The 24328-nt window shown below is 41.6% G+C and overlaps 2 protein-coding genes and 1 non-coding gene across 10 annotated transcripts in view; all 3 read right to left on the reverse strand.

Annotated features, from left to right (window-relative positions):
- BEND3 (BEN domain containing 3) overlaps window positions 1-3452 on the reverse strand; it is a 69369-nt gene extending 65917 nt beyond the window's left edge. The window contains exon 1 of the mRNA XM_064597936.1: window positions 3294-3452. The gene's annotated coding sequence lies outside the window, so the exon portion shown is untranslated. The remainder of the gene's footprint in view (window positions 1-3293) is intronic.
- PDSS2 (decaprenyl diphosphate synthase subunit 2) overlaps window positions 1-24328 on the reverse strand; it is a 278138-nt gene that overhangs the window by 28988 nt on the left and 224822 nt on the right. The window contains exon 8 of one of the 8 annotated variants that reach the window (XR_010413719.1): window positions 2208-2308. The exons of 4 other annotated variants lie outside the window; for them this stretch is intronic. Coding sequence is in view for 3 of the 4 variants with exons in the window: in XM_064597941.1 (XP_064454011.1) it covers window positions 6312-6551 (240 nt within the window). In the remaining variant the exon portion in view is untranslated. Of the gene's footprint in view, window positions 1-2207; window positions 2309-6091; window positions 6552-24328 lie in introns of those variants that run through there. 3 more of the 8 variants (XM_064597941.1, XM_064597948.1, XM_064597940.1) reach the window with 3 other exon arrangements.
- LOC123838000 (U6 spliceosomal RNA) lies at window positions 4593-4699 on the reverse strand. Its single transcript, XR_006789344.1, has one exon. It is a non-coding gene; the product is annotated as a U6 spliceosomal RNA (small nuclear RNA).

Here is a 24328-nt window from a genome sequence, read left to right on the forward strand (position 1 = left end):
AAGAGGACACCGGTCCCCAATGATTTTGAGGCACTACCTTTCCCGAGGGCTGCTAGGAGTCTGTGCTCCCGAGCAGCACAACAGGCTCCAATCAGCCTAATTACACCTCCTCCCCACTCCCACCCCGTGCTAGCCTGAAATGTGCCCTGCTGGGGGCTGGCGCTCCTGAAGGCAGAGGGCATTTACATCTCTGGCATTTTGAATTCAGCAGCCTGATATTCTTGCGTGAGGAAGGCTTCATTAACATCCTACTTAGTAACTTTTTTTTTTTTTTAATGCTGTATGCTGACACAATAGTCTGTATGAAAATTCAACAAAGACACCTTGCTGAGATCTCTGAATGCTACTTTTTTTTTTAAGATTTTACTTACTCATTTGAGACAGAGAGAGAGAGAGAGAGGGCATGAGCAGGAGGAGAGGCAGAGGGAGAGGGGAAGCGGGCTCCCTGCTGAGCCAGGAGCCCGATGCGGGGCTCGATGTGGGGCTCGATCCCAGGACCCCGGGATCACAACCCAAACTGAAGAGACACCTAACCATCTGAGCCACCCAGGCGCCCCTGAGCGCTACATTTTAAAACTAAGAGCTTTCATTTGACTGGGAAGAATGAACCAAAACACACCTTGGTAAAGAATAAAGTAGGGGCGCCTGGGTGGCTCAGTCGTTGTGTCTGCCTTCGGCTCAGGTCATGGTCCCAGGGTCCTGGGATCGAGCCCCGCATCGGGCTCCCTGCTCAACGGGAAGCCTGCTTCTCCCTCTCCCACTCCCCCTGCTTGTGTTCCCTCTCTTGCTGTGTCTCTCTCTGTCAAATAAATAAATAAAATCTTAAAAAAAAAAAAAAAACTCTTGCCAACAGCTGGAGTTTATTTCTAATCCTTCTTTTTGATGACAGGGAAGGACCAGTAATAGGGTCACACTTCAGAGCTGGAAGAGATTGATAATGATTTGGTCAGTCCACTTCCGCTTCCCCCAACTCCATCTTCTCTTGCTCAGTGAATACCTCTGCCTAACTCCCTAAATCAGAAACCTGGGGGTCCTCCTTCATGCCGCATTTCCAGTCAGGCGCCATGGCCGCAACAGTGCTGCTCAGCCCTGACTGAACTTTCTGGCCCCCAGAGACTGGGTGGGGCCAAGGGGCAAGTTCTAGCCCTTGAGTTGTGAATGATGCAAGTCACTTCTGGGCAGCAGCACTTAAACCATCCACATGAGTCCCTCCAAAGCTTTCCCCCTGGCGTATGGCCCAGCCACATCAGAAAAGCTCCTCATGCTGGATTCCTGAGTGACCACACTGAGCACCACAGTGCCTCTCTGACCTGCATGGCACATGGAGCCCGGGCAAGGAACACAGCTTTGTTGTCTGAGGCCACAGAGATTGTGAGGTTGTCTGTATCCATCTTGACTGACAGAGTTAGCAAGTCCTAGCCATTCTATCTCTTTTAGAGCTCTCAAATTTATTCTCCGCTCTTCATTCTCACTGCCACTACCTAAGTTCAGGCTATCATCATCCCTTGCCTGGGTTGTTTTATGCAACCACCTCCTAAAGAGTCTTCCCACCACCACTTCTTTGCCCTGGACTCCATCTGTCATGCAGCCAAGGAGATCTTTATAAAATGCAAATGTGATCTTGTTTAAAACCCTTCACTATTTTCCAATAGCCTTCAGAAGAAAAGAGTCCAAGCTCTCTCATGAGGCACGGAAGTCCTTTCCTGATCTAGCTCTTGCCCAGCCTGTTTTTCCCCGTTCCCCCATCATCATTATTTAGGGAAATTGCTTGCAGCAATCATCTCCCCTGAGACTGTTCCCGTATCTTCCCACTTCCTTCAAACTTCCCAAATTCCACTTGAGTGGAATACGCTCAGCTAGGATGAGAGCCCTAAGGAGCTGGGTGCCCCTCTTCCTTGGGGCTCCCCAAGTACCCTGTGCACATCTGGAGTACAGCATTATTATACAGTGTTGTACTTCAATGTTCCATTCCCGCATCTATCTCTTCATTAGACTTTAAGGTACCGCATACTGCATGTAACATAAAGGAATAAAAGAAACAACCCACTTTATTCCTCTAATTATACAGAGAAGAAAACAGAGGCCCAGAGAAGTTCAGCGGCTCACCCAAGATCACAGGTGAATAGTGGCAGAGTTGTGGTCAGAAGCCAGGGTTTGCAATGCCCAGTCCGGCAGTACTGAAAACTATACTCTGCCAGAAATCTTACCGCCCCACTGGTAGGTATTTCCACATACTGCATGTGAACTTCAGGACTATTTCAGCCTAGGATTTCCTGGTCTCTTGCCAGTTACTGAATGCATGAAGGCACTAAAATGGGGGAGGGAGGAAGAGATCACATGCTATTTTCATTATCTTTAATTACCCCAAACCTAAATTAGACAGGCCAACATTCTGTATTCTAGACTTTTAGGTTGGTACCTGCAGGCGTGTGCATAATAGGTGCAAGACTGGATTTCAATCTGCAAATATTAACTGAACACTTATTATGTGAAAGGAGTACAATGATTCTTCTCTGCTTCATGGATTGGGAACTAATTAAGGGTATACTGTAAAAAGCAGCAAAACCAAGCTACAAATATAGGACTATAAATGATCAAAGAAATGAGAGATCAACTGTAATTAGAAGAGATTCAAGAAGACCTTACAGAGTAGGTGAGATCTGAGGCATGTTTTGAGAATGTTGATAAGCAGTTATGGGGTTGAGGGGAGCAAGGGAGTTATATCAAAAGAGAACAGCTTGAGCAAAGGCACAGAGGAGACCAGAGTACAGTGTCCAAGGAATAAAGAGAGATCGGTGTGATAACACAGGAGCAGGTATCAGGGGATCCAGGAGGGCTCTGAAAACTAGGCTAAGAAACCCAAATTAAAAAAGAATATTTTTTTATTATCAACTATAAAAGTACAGAAAAGTTCAAAGACGAGCACAGGAGTTGGCAAGCTACGGCCCCAGGCACAATCTGCCCCCGCTGTTTTTATAAATAAAGTTTTGTTGGCACACATCCATGCCCGTTCGGTGAAGCGCCCTGTGTGGCGGCTTTGGGCTCCAGTGGCTGAGCCGCAGAGGGGAGTAGCTGCCAGAGGCTGTACGCGCCCGCAGAGCCTAAAATGCTTACATGTCAGCCTTCTCAGAAAGGCTGCTGACTCCTCGGCTAGCACAACGCGTGACCACATATCCTCCACCGACAGTTAACAGTTGTCAATATTCTGCTATCTTTGTTTTATCTACTCATATGTATGTGTTTTCTCAACCATTTTCAAATAAGCTGTGGGCAGTGGTATGCTGGTAAATTACCTCTCCAGGGTAGCACGTGCAGATTTTTGTGGTATAAAAACTCCCGTCATGGCTGATTTCAAGCTACCAAGGGCTGTGGAATCACAAAATTCTGAAATATTTAACCATAGGCTCTGAGCTGCTAGGACTTGGCTTGAACACATGCTGGGCTGCAGGATGCTTCACCTTTGTTTTGAAATGCAGCTCCTAAGAACATTCTCCTACATAACCAGAATATTATTATCACAACTAGGAAAGTTAACAATAATTCTCCACCATTATGTAATATCTAGCACATGGGCAAATTTCCCCAGTGGGCTCTAAATGTCTTTTTAGTCTTTTATTTTTTTCCTGAATCAGGAGGAATCCTGGTTCACACATTGCATTCACTCGTTATGACACTTTAGTATTTTCTCCCCTATGATATGCCATTTCGAAAGGACCATGCTGTGTTGTGCAGTGTTTTGCATTCTGCATTTCTCTCTCTCTCTCTCTTTTAAAAGATTTTATTTATTTATTAGAGAGAGAGCACAAGCAGGGGGAGCAGCAGAGGGAGAGGGAGAAGCAGGCTCCCAGCTGAGCAGGGAGCCCGATGTGGGGCTCCATCCCAGGACCCTGAGATCATGACCTGAGCCGAAGGCAGACGCTTAACTGACTGAGCCACCCAGGCGTCCACATTCTGCATTTCTCTGACTGCTTCATTTAGTTTGTTACTTTATAAACCTTATTCAGCTAGGCCCAACTGAATACTTGATAGTGACTTGTAAGGTACTTAATTCTTACAATGAAAGGTAGTTCAGATTAGGGAAAAATAGCACCTGGGAGGATATCACTGAATATTACGCAAGCCCTAAAAGAGTTAATTTCTCTCACCAATGATTACTGTACTTTCAATTAATACCTAAATCTTCTTTCTACAGAGTTGAGCTTTGCATACCAAGGGGCCTGACAGCTTCCATGTGGAAAATGCCCATTTCATGATTCAGCAGTAATTTAATTCTTCGTGGAAGATATTATTCCTTACAGACATCTGTATACACTTCAACCAACTAAACCTAAACTATTGGCTCAATAGAAATCCTTTAGATATAATTAATAGGCCATAAATTAGACTCATCTTTACTATAAGTCAGAACAGGCAGTGAGTCTATCCCGACAAAACAATCTCATCCTTTGTAAATAAATGTGACAAAAGACACATTAAACTGGAATTCCTAAACTTGGCTGACCATAAGATTCACCTGGGAACTTTATGTATTTATTTATTTTTAAAGATTTTATTTATTTTTTTATTATGTTATGTTAATCACCATACATTACAAAAATATGGAACGCGTCACGAATTTGCCTGTCATCCTTGCGCAGGGGCCATGCTAATCTTCTCTGTATCGTTCCAATTTTAGTATACGTGCTGCTGAAGTGAGCACTAAAGATTTTATTTTATTTATTTTTTATTTTTATTTTTTTAAAGATTTTATTTATTTATTTGAGAGAGAGAGAATGAGAGACAGAGAGCATGAGAAGGAGGAGGCTCAGAGGGAGAAGCAGACCCCCTGCCGAGCAGGGAGCCCGATGCGGGACTCGATCCTGGGCCTCCAGGATCATGACCTGAGCCGAAGGCAGTCGCCCAACCAACTAAGCCACCCAGGCGCCCTAAAGATTTTATTTTTAAGTAATCTCTACACCCAACGTGGGGCTCGAACTTATAACCCCTAGATCAGGAGTCTCACACTCCACCACCTGAGCCAGCCAGGTGCCCTAGGATTCACTTGGGGAACTTTAAAATGCAGATGTCTAGGCCCCAATCCTAGAGATGGATTCAATAAGGCCTAAAACTGCTTCTTTGGTCATTCCGATGATTAGCCAGATTTGGGAGTACCTTGCCTGCTGGGGTACGTATTTTGAGTTACTATATTTTAAAATAGTTGGGTTGGGGGTGGCTGGATGGCTCAGTCGGTTAAACATCTGCCTTCGGCTCAGGTCATGATCCCAGGGTCCTGGGTTCGAGTTCCACATCAGGTTCCCTGCTCAGTGGGGAGTCTGCTTCTCCCTCTACCCTTCCCCCCTGCTCGAGATCTCTCTCTCTCTCAAATAAATAAATAAAATCTTAAAAAAAAAGAAAAAAAAATAGTTGGGTTGGGTTTATACTGTTTTGACCACACTTCCAACTAGTAGTCCTGGCAGTGATCAAATTCAGTTTAGCTACCATGTACTGGGCACCTATATGGCCTAGGTGTGTAGTAGTGGTGGGAGATACGGAGACAAACACAGTTGCTGCCTCCCAGGACCCCCTGTTAGGGGGTTGCCCCAGGGCTATAGAGCTGGAGGGGGTTGAAAGGAATACGAGGGACTGGACCTACAACTTTGGTTCTAATAGATGCAAGAGATAAGATCACAATTAGAAAAATTCTTTCCAGTTTTGCCTTCACCTACATTTTGACTGGGCAAAGCCCAAACCAGTGCACAGACAAAACTTGCCATATTAGGATACGGCTAGAAGTGCTAGTATGCCTTCTGGGCTTTATGGCTTGAAAAACATTTTAGCTATAGGATAAGTGACACAAAAACATACAAAAAGGTGAATTACCAGTCTGTGTTTTACTTCTCTGAAATAGCACTTTAGGGCACTAATATAATTAAATCTCTAATTAAGTCAACTGAATAATTGTGTAAGTGCAGCATCACCTGCAATAAATTAAGTCCAAATCCCTTGCTAGAGGACCCAATTAAAGATATTAACACAGAGAGAAAAAAGATGCAAAGTACTTAAAGTTAAGTGCATTATTATTTAACATTTATTAAGAGGTGTTATTAAACACCTTTTCAGTGATAAATGTTGCTTTTATGAGACCCTTTTGAGAAATCATCATATGCCTGTGAAAACTATTTGGTTAAAAAATTCTCTTAAATAGTAAAGACAAGCCCCTGCCATGAGATCTAAGCAGCTTTAGCAGAAGTGGACGTGGCAGCCGCTTCTCTCCAATGAAACCAAATAAAGACTTTAAGACCTAGAAGAAACCCAAGCCCAATCATATCTTCTCACCTCATTTTGCAGGAGAAGATATTGGGATGAGACTGGCTGAGTGGTAAGGGCCAACAGCAAATCTGAGAAATGGCCTGGGTTTCATTTCTGCACATCCAGAGCTCTTCCCCTCTATAGCACTGGAACAGAATTGGCGGTAACCCCAAGTTTTCTTTTACCCAAACAGGGAGAGTGCTACAGAGAATGGGGATGCTGAAACTCATCTGGAAATTAGGGTAGACCTTGTTCTGTAGAAACTGTATAATAGAGAGTAAGGGAGTATAAGCAATACGTTAAATTTTTCTCTTTTTTTTATGGTTGAAAACACTTGGATAAGGATGAAAGGAAACAAACGGCGGCCATGCTGTTATGGAAAGAGACCACACATCTCCTAACCGAGTGGGAGAAGTGGACCAGGCTTCCCTAACAGGGATTATGAAACTGGCAGAAATGTAAGATGCAGTAATGATAAGGGACTCTAACTTTTGAACATTTACTAAAACTCACATCCTAATAGTTGATAAATTCTTGATGTGCCTGACTGATAATCTTAGGTATCAGAAGATAGAAGAAGTGCTTTTTGCTTCAGTATGTCAACATGATTGGATGTAAAGGTGATAGGAATCTGGCGCGCATGCACACACACACACACACACAAAGTCATGCCATCCTGGTATTAGACTCAGTGAAAGAAGGGACCAGCAGGTATGATTTAGGACACCCAGACCATAAATTAGGAAAGCACATTTAAAAATTAGTGAAAAGATCACCATGATTCCAAGAGATTATTAACAGAAATAGTTCAAGGGTGATGAGAGCCTCTGAAAAACTAAATTTCAACAACGGTCATAATTAATTATGAAAGAGGCCAAAATAAATGGCTACAGAATAAGTTCTCTTGGGGCTCAGATTTGAAAAGGCCCAGGTGTAAAGGGAGCAGCATTTCGTCTCCTCCACTGCTGAGATCCAGCTGAGCACCTGCTCTGCACAAAGCTCCACCGTGGAGATCGGATGCTATCTCTGTTCTGAAGGAACTGACAAAGGAGAGGTAGAAAACTGTAAAAATTGTGTGGGAGGGCGCCTGGGTGGCTCAGTTGGTTAAGCGACTGCCTTCGGCTCAGGTCATGATCCCAGGGTCCTGGGATCGAGTCCCGCATCGGGCTCCCGGCTCAGCGGGGAGCCTGCTTCTCCCTCTGACCCTCTCCTCTCTCATGCTGTTTCTCGCTCGCTCTCTAATAAAATAAATAAAATCTTTAAAAAAAAAAATTGTGTGGGAATCCACCCATAAGTCTGTATTATCACCAGGACACTTGTCACACATGTTTTTAAAGTGCCATTCCTCACAGAAAAACGTTCAGAAACAACCTCCTCAGAATCTGCTAAAGACTGATGGCGGTGCACAGGGGATGGAGACGATGACAAAAATAAGAGGCATCAAAATGTAAAGGCTGCATGTCAAATAAGAACAAGTATGCTCAAATAGTTGCAAAAGATGATGTATTATTAAGAGAAGACAAAGGAAACAGAAATAAAGAATGACTTAAAAACTGTAAAGATTAAAATAAATCCCGGGGCACCTGGGTGGCTCAGTCGTTAAGTGTCTTCCCTCGGCTCAGGTCATGATCCCAGGGTCCTGGGATCGAGCCCCACATCGGGCTCCCTGCTTGGCGGGAAGCCTGCTTCTCCCTCTCCCACTCCCTCTGTTTGTAGTCCCTCTCTCACTGTCAAATAAATAAATAAAATCTTAAAAAAAAAAGATTAAAATAAATCCCATGAAGAGGGGCCTTTAAGGATGAAACATGCATTCAAAGAGCCCATTACAGGTTGTCAGGGAGGCCTTGGAGGCAGCTACCAACCTGCCTCTTAGGTCTGGCTTCTGGTATCCTTTGCGTTTTAAGACCACCACCACTCCCATTCCGAACATAATATTATCCTCACGGACAAATTACTGTGTGGCACCCCCACTGAGCCTCCTCCCCGCCAGCAGCTTTCTCACTCATTTTGTCTGATGTTTCTGCTGGCACTTCCCTTCTCTGTCTTCCTCCTCACTCTGGAGACCTAGTTTCCAGTCTAGAGCACCTTCACAGAGGCATCCACTCACCTCTGTCCTCTTCATGCTTACAATGCACATAAATGTCCTTCCCAGCTACTCAAAGACATAAGACATCTCAGAGATAAGAGATTCAACTGACCAATGTCTTAAAACACAGGACAAAAGAAAAAGATGAGGACAGAGGTACATCCGGAACAAAGATCAGTGAATTTATGGACAATGATGGCAAAATTCCAAAAAGGGTTATCAAATAGATGGTTTGTGAGCTCTAGAAAAAAGGCAGTGGTATTGCAGCCCCAGGATGGGTGGGTCACAATGAGCAAACCATTACAAAATATTCTCATTTTTCTTTTGATATGGCCACTCATTGTTAGCTTCTGAAACAGTAAAGATAGAGTATATTTGGGTGTTCGAAACTTAGTCCTGGGGCACCTGGGTGGCTCAGTCGGTTAGGCATCTGCCTTCAGCTCAGGTCCTGATCTCAGGGTCCTGGGATCGAGCCCCACATTGGGCTCCCTGCTCAGCGGGGAGCCTGCTTCTCCCTCTCCCATTCCTCCTGCTTGTGCTCTCTCTCTCTCTGACAAATAAATACATCATAAAATCTTTAAAAAGAAAAAATAGAAACTTAGTCCTTTGTGGTAAGACAGACAAATGGGACTCTGGATTAGAGTATGGTAATGTGGATTCAAATATGTAAAACAACTACTCCTAGAAAATGTTTGGCAGTGGATTTAATTTGAACAGAAGAGCGATCTCTAGGACTCAGTATTTGGTTTTGTCTTAATAAATGGTGCTGAAGGGCGCCTGGGTGGCCCAGTTGGTTAAGCGACTGCCTTCAGCTCAGGTCATGATCCCAGGGTCCTGGGATCGAGTCCCGCATCGGGCTCCCTGCTCTGCGGGGAGCCTGCTTCTCCCTCTCCCACTCCCCCTGCTTGTGTTCCCTCTCTCTCTCTGTCTCTCTCTGTCAAATAAATAAATAAAATCTTTAAAATAAATAAATAAATAAATGGTGCTGAAAAAAATGTAAAGCTATATGCAAAGGAATGAAACTGGACCACTTTCTTATACCACACATAAAAATAAACTCAAAATGGATTAAAGACCTAAATGTGAGACATAAAATCATAAAACTCCTAGAAGAAAACACAGGCAGTAATTTATTTCACATTGGCCTTAGTAACATTTTTCTAGATATGTCTCCTCAGACACGGGAAACAAAAGCAAATATAAACTACTGGGACTACACCAAAATAAAAAGCTTTTGCACAGTGAAGAAAACCATCAACAAAACAAAAAGGCAGCCTACTGAACGGGAGAAGATATTTGCAAATAATGTATGCAATAAGGGGTCAATATCCAAAATATATAAAGAACTTATACAGATCAACACACCAAAAAACCCAAATAATCTGACTAAAACTGGGCAGAGGACCTGAATAGACATTTTCCAAAGAAGACATCCAGATGGCCAACAGACATGAAAAGATGGTCAACATCACTCATCATTAGGGAAATGCAAATCAAAACCACAATGAGATATCATCTTACACCAGTCAGAATGGCTACTATCAAAAAAACAAGAAATAACAAGTGTTGGCGGGGATGTGGAGAAAAAGGAAGCCTCCTGCACTGTTGGTAGAAATGTCAATTGGTGCAACCACTGTGGAAAACAGTATGGAGGTTCCTCAAAAAATTAATAATAGAAATAGCAAATGATCCAGTAATTCCACTACTGGGTATCTTTTAAAAACACAAATCTGAAAAGAAACATGCACCCCTGTGTTTATTGCAGCATTATTTATTTACAATAGCCAAGATACAAAAGCAACCCAAGTGTCCATTGATAGATGACTGGATAAAGAAGATGTGGTATGTATACACATACACATTCACACACATACATATATTCACACAGGAATATTACTCAGCCATAAAAAAGGAATGAGATCTTGCCATTTGTGACAACATAGATGGACTTATTACGCTAAAGCAAAATAAGTCAGACAGAGAAAGACAAATACCATATGACTGCACTTAATGTAGAATCTAAAAAATGAAACAAATAAGCAAACAAACACCAGGAATGGACCTATAAATTCAGAGAACAAAGAGATGGTTGCCTTAGGGGAGGAGGATTGGGGGGTGGGAAAAATGGTTGAAGGGGAGTGGGAGATACAGGTTTCCAGTTATGGAATGTGTAATAGGTCATGGAGATAAAAGATACAACATAGGGAATATGTTCAATGGCATCATGATAGTGTTGTATGATGACAGATGGTAGCTAAGGTTGTGGTAAGCATAGCATAACATATAGACTTGTCAAATCACTATGTTGTACACCAAAAATAATGTAACATTGTGTGTCAACTATATTTCAATAAAAAAAGAAAAACAGAAAAAACCCTGACTCGGTTTCTTTCCTTTATCACAGTTCTATGGATTACCTGAATGAAGATGGAGAAGAAATACATACTAAATTTTAACTTGCAGATGTCATATAGCCAAGAGAGAAAGCTAACACATGGATAGCATCAAAATATTAATCGTTTTGACACGTTGAAAAAAGACTAATACTCCTGAGATGAAATGTAACAGGGATAATTGTATAGTTGTGCATTTAGGTTTCAAAAATTCATTGTAAAAGTGTGAGCCTCAGTTTGGCAGTGACTCATAAATAAGTGCTGAGAATCTTTGATAACCACATTCTTTGCATAAGCCAAGACTGATATAGGTAAAAAAAAAAAAAAAAAGAAAAAGAAAAAAAAAAAAGCCCAAACACAAACTTTGGTAGCATCAATAGATGTACATGTCCCAGACAAAGGCAGGAATGGTCAGGCTGTACTGTTTGATGGTATTCATGGTTAGAAAACTGTGTTCCGGGGTGCCTGGGTGGCTCAGTCGTTAAGCGTCTGCCTTCGGCTCAGGTCATTATCCCAGAGTGCTGGGACTGAGCCCCGCATCCGGCTCTCTGCTCGGCAGGAAGCCTGCTTCTCCCTCTCCCACTCCCCTGCTTGTGTTCCCTCTCTCGCTGTGTCTCTCTCTGTCAAACAAATAAATAAAATCTTAAAAAAAAAAAAAAGAAAACTATGTTCTGGGGCGCCTGGGTGTCTCAGACGGTTAAGCGTCTGCTTTTGGCTCAGGTCATGATTCCAGGGTACTGGGATCGAGCCCCGCATCAGGCTCCCTCCTCGGGGGCAGTCTGCTTCTCCCTCTTCCTCTGTCTGCTGCTCCCCCCTGATTGTACTCTCTTTCTCTCTCTGTGTCAAATAAATAAATGAAATCTTAAAAAAAAAGAAAGAAAGAAAGAAAACTATGTTCCGTCCTGGGCACCATGACGGAACCATGTGTCAAGACGGGTATTCAGAGTACACTGGGTCCGGTATTAGGATGAAGAAGTATTTGAAAACATGTCTTCTAAGGAATATTTAACCTGGAGGAAAGAATTAAAGGAGGTGATGAAAGTCATCTTCCAATATCTAAAGCAATTAAATGGAAGATGGAGCAGTCCTGTTCTATGTGCTTTAGGAGACAGAACAAAGAGCAACAGGGTGAAATTTCTGGGAAGCAGATTTCAATGACAAATAAGAGAGAGCTTTCAAATAATTAGAGTTGTCTAACAACAGAATAATTATTTTTGACATCCCTGTTTTTGGAAGTCCTCAGAAACTGGATTGACCACATCAGAGAAAGTATGAATAAAATTCTTCTTTTTTTTTTTTTAAGATTTTATTTATTTATTTGTCAGAGAGAGAGAGAGAGAGCACAAGCAGGGGGAACAGGCAGAGGGAGAACAGGCTCCCTGCTGAGCAAAGAGCCTGATGCGGGACTGGCTCCCAGGACCCTGGGATCATGACCTGAGCAGAAGGCAGAGGCTTAACCAATTGAGCCACGCAGGCGCCCCCATGAATAAAATTCTTAGCAGGTGTGGGAGGTGGAACAAGGCAGCCTCCAAAGTCCCATCCAACTCCAAGATCCTAGCTGACAGGGCTTCAAGTGAAAGGTCTTCCCAACTTCTGAGTGGCAAGACTTGGTACAAAAGGAAAAGCTACAATTAAAACCCTCTCTAATATGATCAACATATTATGATAAACAAATTGCAAACCACATAAAAAGCATTCCTTTTTACTCAGAACAAGAGATTATTTGCAAGAGTCTAGAGAAAGGAAATCTACTGATTTAATTAAATATCTTATTTCAGCAAAAGGAAAGGGGATGGAAATAAGATAATTTTTAGTTACTTCCTCAAGCACATGAATTCATGTGCAAAAGCACAAGAATGGTGCGAGTCCCAATATGAAAATGGCCATAATCATAACAATGCTAACAATAACAACAAAGACAACCTCACAGTACTTACGTGTGCCCAGCACTAAGACATATATATCTTCAATCCTTACAAGAGCCCTATGAGGTAGGTACTAATATTATTCTTACTTTACAGATGAACAAATTTAGACAAGAATAAGTTGCTCAAGGTAACATGGAAGGTAAGTGGAGTCAAGATACAAATAGTTCTTGCTCTTATGCAGCACGGTATAATGCTTTTCCTTTCACTCTTATGCTCTGAACTGGGAAGCATTTCAATTTCATTTGGGAAGAGAATACCTATCTTTGTCAATAATGCCCTTTGCAAGCCTGTGCACAAGGGCAAATTTTTTCACCATACAGTATCAAAGATTTTAGAAAATACATTAAGTCAAATAACTTTGGATAAAACTATATTTACAGAGATGGCAGAAAATTGAAGCCATTGTTATATTAATCATGCACCTCTATTGCAATATATACATTTTTTTAAAACTATAACTAAAAATGCCATATGGCTGCAGTACAAAGGTCAGTAAGAATTGGAAGTGGAAAATTTCCACATTTCTGCTAAGAAAAAGGCCATAAATATTTTAACTGATTAGGTATATTCTTCAGGTCATACTTTAAAAAAAAAAAAAAAGTGGGGCGCCTGGGTGGCTCAGTCGTTAAGCGTCTGCCTTCGGCTCAGGTCGTGATCCCGGGGTCCTGGGATCGAGCCCTGCATCGGGCTCCCTGCTCAGCGGGAAGCCTGCTTCTCCCTCTTCTACTCCCCCTGCTTGTGTTCCCTCTCTCACTGTGTCTCTCTCAGTCAAATAAATAATAAAATAAAAAAACTTAAAAAAATAAAAAATAAAAAAAAACAAATAGGCCCCGAGTAAGGCTCAGATATCATCATATCCACTACTGAATCACAAAACTAACATATTTTTACTTAAATCCTTAATAATAAAAACTTATTTTTAACAAAAATCTCAACCAAAAACTCTGACTACAGTAATGGTACCTGGGGTTTCACACAATCACAGGATATCATCACCTCATGTCATTTTCACTATTTTTAAAAACTAATCTCTGGGGCCACCTAGATGGCTCAGTTGGTTAAGTGTCCGAATCTTGATATTGGCTCAGGTCATGATCTCAGGGTGGTGAGACTGAGCCCTGTGTTGGGCTCTGTGCTGATGTGGAGCCTGCTTGGGATTCTCTCTCTCCCTCTCCTTCTGCTCCTCCCTCCACCTCATGTGTGTGCCCCCCTGCCAATAAATAAATAAATAAATAAAAGCAATCTCAGGGTTCATCATTCTACATTTTAGTCATTAGATGGGGTGCCTGGGTGGCTCAGTTGGTTGGACAGCCAATTCTTGATTTCACTGGGGTCATGATCTTGGGGTCATGAGATCGGGCTCCGGGTGGGGCTCTGCACTCAGCAGGGTGTCTGCCTGGGGATTCTCTCTCTTCCTCTGCCCCTCCCCCTGCTCATGTTCTCTCTCTCCTAAATAAGTAAATAAATAAATCTTAAAAAAAAAAGTCATTGGATAAAGGATTAATGAGTTCAAATTGACAAATATAATTTAGCCCATGCTTTAACATTTTTCTCTTCTCTTATAAAACATCAGAGTATTTTTTCTTTTGTAAAATAGCCTGGAAAATTCCTGTAATATGTATTAAGCTTTAAAATACTTTTTAATAAGTTCTATTTATCTATATAAGATCATTCTGTGTAATTGTATGAGCATGTGTGACACACAGGACATTTGTTACACTGCTCTCCTTTTCCCTTGCTGAGTCCTGGGGCCTGAAGCCCGTGGAGATGGGAGGTAAGAGAAGAGGTTAGCTCTAGGAGAGACAAAATGCCACTATTTGCACATAGGGCAGTCTTTCAAGCACCCGGAGCAGAAACCCCCAGATGAAGCCACACAGGAACCTTTTTTAATCCAATAATGGGATGAGGTGTTCTCCTCCTAAGACTGGTTTTCTGCTGTTTCATAATAATATGAAAAACAACTGTAGAGAGGCAATGAGCAAACCTTAGTAGGGAAACTCTGGACCTGGACACATGTGATCTTGGGCAAGGCAACTTCTCTAAGCCCTAGATCATATTTATACCCATGAAGTTATTATGAAGAACAAACAAGACGATGTATGGCAAATTACTTTGACATCAATAAAATGCTATTCAAATGCAAGACCTGAAGAGGAAAAGAACATGGAGTTCGTTACAGAAGTTAGATGTAATATTTACATAATGCACCTGGCTTTAATCACAAACATTCATAGACTATTTTGCATAGATTCATGAAGTTGTTTTAAATATTTTAAATCTCTGGATTATTAGTGAACTGGAAATATGCTTGTTTTTGAAAAATGAATTTCCAAATCATCTTGACCATCTACAATTGGATCTATTCCACCTAACAGGAAAAAAATCTCTGGATTATTAGTGAATTGGAAATATGCTTGTTTTTGAAAAATGAATTTCCAAATCATCTTGACCATTTAAAATTGGACCTATTCCACCTAACAGAAAAAAAAATGATAAACACAGGTTTCATCTCATTTTTCTTGCCTTCTCCACACATTTCTATTAGGCTCAGTCTGGATAATGTGTGGCCTGCTGTTGAGAATGAGACTTCAGTCTGGCCATACCACCCTGAATGTGCCCCGGTTGCACCCAATCTCAGAAGCCAAGTAGGGTCGGAACTAGAGAGTATACTTGGGTGGGACAGTGAGATTTGTTTCAGAACTGATTTCAAGACTCACGTCTTAGTGAAGTACATTTATGAGTCTGTGCTGTGGGCTACTATCCACAAATAGCTTCATAACCAAACAACTCATTTCATACAAATTATCATGTCTGGATATATACATCCCTATTATATGTACAAATAACCCAAAACCGTACATTCAGTACCCCTATATATACATATATATGTATGTATGTATTTAAAGGTATGTTGCTCCCTCTCCCCTCCACTCCCTCCCGCGCCCCCCCCAGCTTGTACTTCTGCTCACACTCTCAATTCAATAAATAAATAAATCTTTTTTTTTTTTTTAAAGAAAAGCAGTCATGTCTTCTGAAGGAAAATTTAACTATTTATAATCTCAGGTTTATCCATATTCTGATTCAAAAATAATTTTTAATTTTAGTGTCATATTCCAAAGAGGAACTTAATTCTATACACTGAAATTCAAAAAGCAAAACATATCATAGGTTGCAGACTGCAGCAATGAGCCATTCTTTGCCCGTGGCTTTTTTAGGAGTGAATCGATAGTAAACTCTGTAATCTCATGACAAATATTATGCTGGCTATTTAATTAAAAAGAATATTGTGGGATGAGAGGATTCACATCTTGTAGGTATCCAATAGTACTGGGGGTTATGTGAGGAATACATAAACTATGTGAGTCCATATCTTACTTATACATTTCTTAAATCCTCATGTCTCAATTTTCCATCTGCTTTAGTATTTGGATGCTGATACCTGGGGATCACTTGCCTCAAAACTACTATCACTACCTCTGCTGTCTACATGACCCTAGATTCCTAACATCCTAACATGTATCCTGATACAACATGAGCTTAAAACACATTATGACTTCCATCACTAGTGTGCATGTCAAATAACAGAAAAACTCTCTGTATTTGTTAACATAGATCCTTGCCTCCCTTAAGAGAATGGTAATGAGAAGTCATTTTAAATGGTTATATCCATAAACCTTTCTTAGAAGAGTGAAGAATGCTTGCCAGTTTAAAAAAAACCACAATAATTATTGCACTGGTTCAGCAAACATAAATCGTAAGACAGTCATTTACTAGACAATCACTATTTCTGAGACAAGAACAATGTTGGATTATAGAGTAAGGCATACTGTTTCTGGATGTTTGTAAAACCAGAGCCTGCATACAAATTCTCCCTTACTTGTTTTGTAGTAGGGCTAAGCACCTTGAGAAGCAGTATAGTGGTAAGGAATACACTGTGGAGTCAGCAAACCTGGACAGAATCATGACTCTGTGAGATAGTAATGATGTGGACACTGTTAGGTTATTTGATCTCTTCCCCATAAAATGAAGGGATTCAAAGATAGAATTTGATAGAACCATCTGATTAAAGTGTTTTGTGTGTCTTGAGTAGAGTGCACAATGAGAAACATGTATACTAGGGTAGGCATCTTACAGAGATCGTAGCATGTGGAAAGGTCTACAACCTTTTTTAAGAGGTGCACACAAATCTTTTTAGCAATGAATCAAAGATACAGGTTAGCATAATTTCCTTAGCTCTAGGACAGGGAGACCTTCTACAGGGGGCACCATTGCACTATCCAGAAATCCATCTTCAGAGGTATAACTCTGGCTTTGTTATGATCTGTGAATAGGTAAGATCCTTCATCAAGCCAGCAAGTCAAAGACTTGGGGGAAAGGGACAGGATCCACTCACCCAAAATCTTTAGTAGCATCTTACACATCACTAACCAATGTTGCAGTTCTTGTGATCTCTACTGTTATCTCAGTAATTCTGTTTGAAAATGGAGGTGGCACACCTACCTTGCTATTTCAGAAAAGGTAATTCAGCACCTCCGGGATCAGTACTCTGCCTGATGTGGCAAGTGGGGAAGCTGAGCAGTGTTTTCAGACACCGGTTAGGAAACACGGGGAAATGGCTTCAGATGTGCCGACTAAACAGATGACAGCTTTCTGATAGACCAATCATGTTGAAATCATGAAAATCTTCCTTTTCTTTCTCTTAAAGAACATAATTTTGGAAAGCCCGTGCCTTGCCACTGTTTTTATGACAAGGGAAGAGATTGGTATTTCCTTAGATCTACTTAAAACAGTTTCAGTGGACTAAACAGGCTCCTCTAGGGGACAGAGGGCTCTATCCTCTACATAAAGGCAGATAGGCACGTCCTGTGCACAGGTGGCTCCCGATACCACTAACTGGGAGCAATAATTGAATCCAGCTACCCCACAGCGCAGAGCATTCACCCACAGAACCAGCCTGAAGGGCATTTTTAGTTAGCTTTCTAGACTAAGATTCAAAAGGTTGCCCCAAGTGAATCTTTGTTTCAACCCAGGGAGTGTGAAGCATTGAGGATGTAACCATTTGATTAAAAATATACTTGGGATGAAATAAGAAGAACAAAGGCAGAGCCAAATATGCCTTATGAATGAAAAGAACAGAATCTAGGCACAAACATTTGGTTTATCTTGGGTTATTCACTCATTCTATTCTATTCTAATTCAACACATATTTATTTGGTACCTAGTATGTGCCAGGCATTGTGTTAGGCGCTCAGAGTACAGTGGTGAGTAAAACCAGACATGATTCCAGGCTTTCAACTAAGAACTGGTCTTCATGGGGCGCCTGGGTGGCTCAGTTGGTTAAGCGACTGCCTTCGGCTCAGGTCATGATCCTGGAGTCCCTGGATCGAGTCCCGCATCGGGCTCCCTGCTCGGCAGGGAGTCTGCTTCTCCCTCTGACCCTCCCCCTTCTCATGTACTCGCTCTCTCTCATTCTCTCTCTCTCAAATAAAAATAAATAAATAAATCTTTAAAAAAAAAAAAAAAAAAAGAACTGGTCTTCACTAACAATCTAAGTCTGCCTTAGCTTCCTGATGAATGATAGATATTACGTAGATATGCAATTTTTTAGACATCAGTAATTCAAAATGGTAATTTTAAGAATAAGATTGTCCCACTAAATATTATTATTGTGAACTAATTTCGCAGTTTACATTTAAATTAGAAACCCAAGATCAGCAAGCTAGGGATATATGATTTGAAGAAAAATAAAAAAGATTTGCAACTACGTAGAGAATTGAATTCAAATAGTATCAATAGTATTTGGGTTAACAACTGAGAGAATGGTATATTTTATGATGTCATAAAGAGGCTTATTATTGATAGCATTTAATAATATTATTCACGATCCACAGGGGAATAGAGATTATGATCATCAAATCTGCTGATGCCATTGAGGTGTGTGGGATTGCTAACACCTCTGAGAACAAGAATCTAATTTTAAAATAACATTAAGAAATTAGAGGAAGAGATCATCAAAGCAAGATGATAGTCACTGGGGACAAATGAAAATAATATACTCAGAGACTTAAGGAGGAAATCATCATGCCTTATGAATGAAAAGAACAGAATCTAGGCACAAACATTTGGTTTATCTTGGGTTATTCACTCATTCTATTCTATTCTATTCTAATTCAACAAATATTTATTTGGTACCTAGTATGTGCCAGGCACTGCGTTAGGCGCTCAGAGTACAGTGAATGAATGTCCAAAGAGTAACTGTTTTGCAAAAAGACTTGAGGGCTCATAGTAAGGTACAATTCTGGTTCAAGATACTTACTATTGTATGTGGGGCCCAATGCCAGGCTTGAACTCATGACCCTGAGTTCAAGACCTGAGCTGAGATCAAGAGTGGGACTTGCCTAACTGACTGAGCCACCCAGGTCCCCCTAGAATCTATTTTTGATTAAAAGTTTCACATGGTACAAAAGCCATACTTTACTATGGACAGAAATTGACCAATGACTATTTTTCCATCCTTAATAATTGTATTTTAAAGGAGATCTGGAATCAAAGCGTAGTTGCAAAAACTGACTTTAGTAAATTAATTGTTTTAAAAAGCAGATTAAATAAAATCTATCCATTACTGCTGCAAGAAAAAACACTTGCGTGAAATGTGACTGTCAAAAGAAAAATAACTGTTTTTTTATCTGATTTTTAAGAAATAAGGGGTGGGGATTTAAAACTTTCAGATGGCAGTCCTGGCAGTCCCTTCCAGCACTATCCCTGTGCTGTGCTTTGCTGCTGTGCTTTGCTGCCTTGCCTGCAAGGCCTGCTCAGCGTGCTAGGTTTTTCCGTTCTCCTCAACTGTCTTCCATCACTTCAACCACTACTAGAGGCCTAGCCCAAAAACTTGCAGTGTACAAAAATGACATTTTCCAACCATGCATTTCTGCCTATTGCCATAGAAGCAGGCACTCAATTTTTTAGGAGCCTAAAATTAAATTTTGGTTATGTCACTAAACACATGATTTCAGGCAAGTTATTTTTCAATTCCCAGTAGCTCAGGTCATATCTGAAAAAATTCTAAATCAAATGTGAGTCCACATTTCAAAACCAGAAATCTTTAAAAACAACAACAACAATGTATTTATTTTAAAACATGCTGAAATGTTATCACCTTAATGCCTGTATTTATATTTTTAATGCTTTCTTCCAGTCTTTATCAAAATTTTACATAGTTGTACCCATATCGTTATGGTATTTGGATTTTCTTCATTAAATTCTATTATAAACACCTCATTTAATTGGACCACAAGTCCTTCATGGGAGAAGGGAATGACCATGCTTCTACATAGTCCCTGTCGTTACCATGAAAACAGAAATCCTAAATGTAAAGACAACTTGAGGAGGTTAGAGGAAACGAGAGATTTAGTGCATCCGGTGATGCCGTATGGAATACTTTACCAAAGGAGCTAATGTGAAGTCCCAGGGTAGGAGAAGCAGCATCTGCCCAAGAAAGGGGTACACGGAAGAGAAAACACAGTAACATCTGGTCTCTAAATGTGCCAATGTGAAAAATTCTCAGAGCCAGTTAGCTAGGGTTATGAGAGAGAACGAGCAGGCAAAAACTGTCTGCCAAAAAAAAAAAAAAAAAGAGTCTGGCTTTGTCACTAAAGAAAGGACAATAATATTTACAGAAAATTTTCTATACTCAAGCTTCAAAAAAGTAGAATTTTGGACTCAGTCTGCAGCAAAATGGCGGAAGCAATTTATGGATGATAAAAGAGAAAAAAAGACTAAAGGGCAAACCTTGGAAAGGAGAACCATGACATGGGAGGAAAGCCTCTTTTTTCTTCTTGAAGGGAAGTGATGATATGTGAGCATGCAAATGCAAATGTCTGCGGACAGCACTGTTTGCTAGTGGGAAGAGAATTTTAATGTGTACCCTATGCAAATGCGTTTTATAATCAAACAGAATGTGCGAGGCCTTCTGAGGGCGGGGAGGGAGGAGAAGAGCAGCTCTAGACACTGAGCCTGAGCATGGTGGGATGCAAGCCTGAACAGATTCCAGCAGAGAGGGCACGTCAAAACCCACTCCTTTTAAAAAAAAATCTCTCTTACGTTCAACCGAGAACTGGATGCCTAATGAATTAACACCTGCAAGATCTTTCTTTACCCAGTGCTTAACCTTGAGCAAACTCTGTGCTTAGAGCGAACCTCAGGAGGAAGACATTAAAAAAGCAACTCTCTCTTCTGTACTGAGTCATGGGGAAAATTATTATGAACTGCACAGGAAAGACTAGAGAGGACTGTAAAGAAAGCCCTTGTAAACCATTTAGAGTCTTTGTGTCAAAATTAGCATGAAGGTCAAAGAAGCCCCGTTAAGGCCTGGTCCAGAGTACTTGTGAAAGAATGAGCGGGAATGAGCGCTTGACGGAGTTTGGTTTTGACCATGTGCTCTTTATTCATATCTGGGTATCTGAAGCAATTATTAAAAAGAAATTGGGGAAGAAGTCTGCATCTCTACGCTGGAGCTATTTGGGCAAGCCATTTTGGAAGTGTTAAAAAATTAAAATCGTAGAAAGCCGAACCATAGGTGCCATGTTTTGCCTGAAGTGGTAAAAATACCATCTGCCTCAGTCTTTGAGCAGCAGAGAGACAGGAGGGCTAACTGCAGGCATACGCTCAGCTCCAGCTGGGGAAAATACACAGACGTTTGTACGTGTTTTTCTGAGCGAGAGTAGTCAACATATTCGTTTTTTTTCAGACATATATATGTTACCATAGCAAACCAAGCATGAGTGTGGTCTGAGAAACTTCTCCACCAGTTCCAACAAGTGCCCATGAATTCCTGTAATTCAATAGGTGGCACTCTTCCCTCTAGCACTGCCCTGAATCAGCCATGCTTAACTGTGGGGCCAGAAGCCCGGGGAGCGTGGACTAGAGTCTGAGAGATACACACCCGGGGCTGCAGACCAGTCACTGTACAAGATCCCCATCGTATTGTGCATATGAGCCAAAGTGTTAGCACCAGCTTTCCAGGTCACAGTTCACTTCTGGTAACTGTATTCTGTCTACTAAGACTTCCGCAGTTTTAACTAGGTAAGTAAGACGTTCCTCGTTTTTCTATTCTAAAAGCTACTGGGTGGAATCGCCTTACAGTGACACAGCCCCTGTCCTCGCCCAGACTCCAGGTGGATGAGTTTCCGCGATAGGTAGAGTGCTCCCATGAGTGCGTTAACCACCTGACAGAGGTGGGAGAGACGTAATGAATTAATAGCTGTCGAGTGCTTTGATGTCTTAAGATGAAAGGCACTGTGGCGGTGTAAAGCATTCATATCCAGACTCGATCGCAACAAGAACTCAATTAAAAAGTAATTCCATTTCTTATCTGAGTGTTTGAGTACAGACCACTGTTTGGCGGGAAGTGACAGTCTCAAGATCCAGCCAAGACTGATTTTGAAGTTACCACCTCTTCCCCCTCTTTCTTGACTTCCTCGCCCTGCTGAGACCAACAGAATTTGAGAGATGGCAGGTGAGGCCACAGAGCACATGGCCAAAATAATTTCCTATGGTCCTCAGAATCGGATTTTTTCAGATAAAATTTGGCTTTTGGGTAAATACTCAATCACTTGGAAGTAACAAAATTTCCAGCCATGAATACATTTCATGATGATCTCCAGAAATGGCTGCTGAGTTTTTTTAAATGTCCTTTTACAGATAATCCCACAAGGGTGGCCCTGACCTATAAGCATGGGGCCTGCATCAGTCAGCACGAGCACCATGATCATGCCAAACAGAGAGGAAGAGACCTGGGGTCATGATAGGTATTACTATGGGCCCACAGTACACTGCACGGGAGACAGTATCATAAACTGGACCCTGCAGACATCTCCCCCATACCTAGAAGAGATGGATATAATCTTTTTTTCCCCATGTTACTTGGGTTTAGGTCTGTGTAAGGATGATAAGTTTAGATTAATTGCCTAGATCAAGTGATGGCCCTTAAGTGTCAGAACTGTACCACATATTCCAGAGGGGTAGGTTCTGTTTACTGGCATGAGAAATATTGTCACTAGGCACTTGGGAAGGCAACCTTAGGGCTATTAACCATTGAGATGGATTGTGCTATATAGTCAACATATTCTTAAAGTGGTTTGTTGAAGTCTACAATACTCCACTCCAGACCTCCCAGAACCTCCCACACTTCTAGAATAACACTAGTGCAACTCACATGCATGCAGTCACCAAGCCTCCTACATAGACGCCTGTGCTGGGTACAGATGATGTGACCATGTACGAGGCCCTGCCTTTGGAGCTCTTACGTTTCAGTGAAAGAGAAAAAGCAGGAACAAGCAACTCAATGAAAATGATAATTCTACATTATTATAAATGTTAAGAAAAAATAGAGCAAAGGGAGGGTAGCTACTTTATTATTATTTTTTAAAGATTATTTATTTGAGGGAGAGAGAGCACACAGAGTGAATGAGAAAACGAGTTGGGGGGAGAGGCAGAGGGAGAGGGAGAAGCAGACTCCCCGCGGAGCAGGGAGCCCAATGCGGGGCTCGATCCCAGGACCCTGGGACCATGACCTGAGCCGAAGGCAGTTGCTTAACTGACTGAGCCACCCAGGCGCCCCGGGGAGTGGCTACTTTAGACAGGCAGGTCTGAGCCAAGGAAGCATGTGGTGGCAAGGCCTACATCAGTCTTGCTCACGGTGACAGGCAGCACTAGCATAGTGCCTTGCACATATTAACTGTTCCATGCACAGGGGCTGGGTGGATAGAGTGGATGAAGGGATGAATCTGGACCTCAGGTGTACAAGATAAGAATGCCCCCCAACCCTCAAGAAGAACGTCTTCTCTCGAATGTGGAATGGGTCCAAAGAATTGACTAGCACTCTTCGAAACTGCTCGTTGTATATGAAGCAACCCGAAGAAAGACAAGAGAGGGTAAGTGATACTAGATTTTGCAGTGAGTTGGTGGCCAAGCCACTGCTTCGCCCAGGGGTGTTCTATCTGTGCATCATGTTTTATCCTTTCTCTTAACATCTTCAACTGTCATGTGCCTCTGCGATAAAAAACCCTGAAGGAGTTCTCTGAGTCATGAATAAACATCAATGACCAACAGTCATTCTATTGCCAAATTGTGTTGACTTTTCCCTGACTCTTTTTTTTTTTTTAAAGATTTTATTTATTTATTTGACAGAGACAGCGAGAGCAGGAACACAAGCAGGGGGAGTGGGAGAGGGATAAGCCGGCTTCCCGCTGAGCCGGGAGCCCGATGTGGGACTTGATCCCAGGACTCTGGGATCATGACCTGAGCCGAAGGCAGCCGCCTAACGACTGAGCCACCCAGGCGCCCTCCCCGACTCTTTTTGTTAGTTTTCCTTTACTACCACATAGTGAAATCCCAGCCTTTATCTCCAAGCTAGTATATTACAGCCTTCCCAAACAATTTTTTTAACCCTGTTGATATCTGCAACGTATATCAAAAGCATCTTTCCTCTCTGATTGAGATAAAAAATCCTACTCCTGAAACTAACTTCATGTGTCTTCTCTTTTCTTACTCATTTCTTACTCTTCCATTTTCTACATTCATCCACTCCCTCCCTACCTTCCTCCCTCATTCAGTCACTCACCATTTACCATGTG

This window comes from Mirounga angustirostris, unplaced genomic scaffold (assembly GCF_029215605.1).
Source record: "Mirounga angustirostris isolate CCGP_5_RB_7025 unplaced genomic scaffold, mMirAng1.0.hap1 SCAF_8, whole genome shotgun sequence".
Lineage (NCBI taxonomy): Eukaryota > Metazoa > Chordata > Mammalia > Carnivora > Phocidae > Mirounga > Mirounga angustirostris.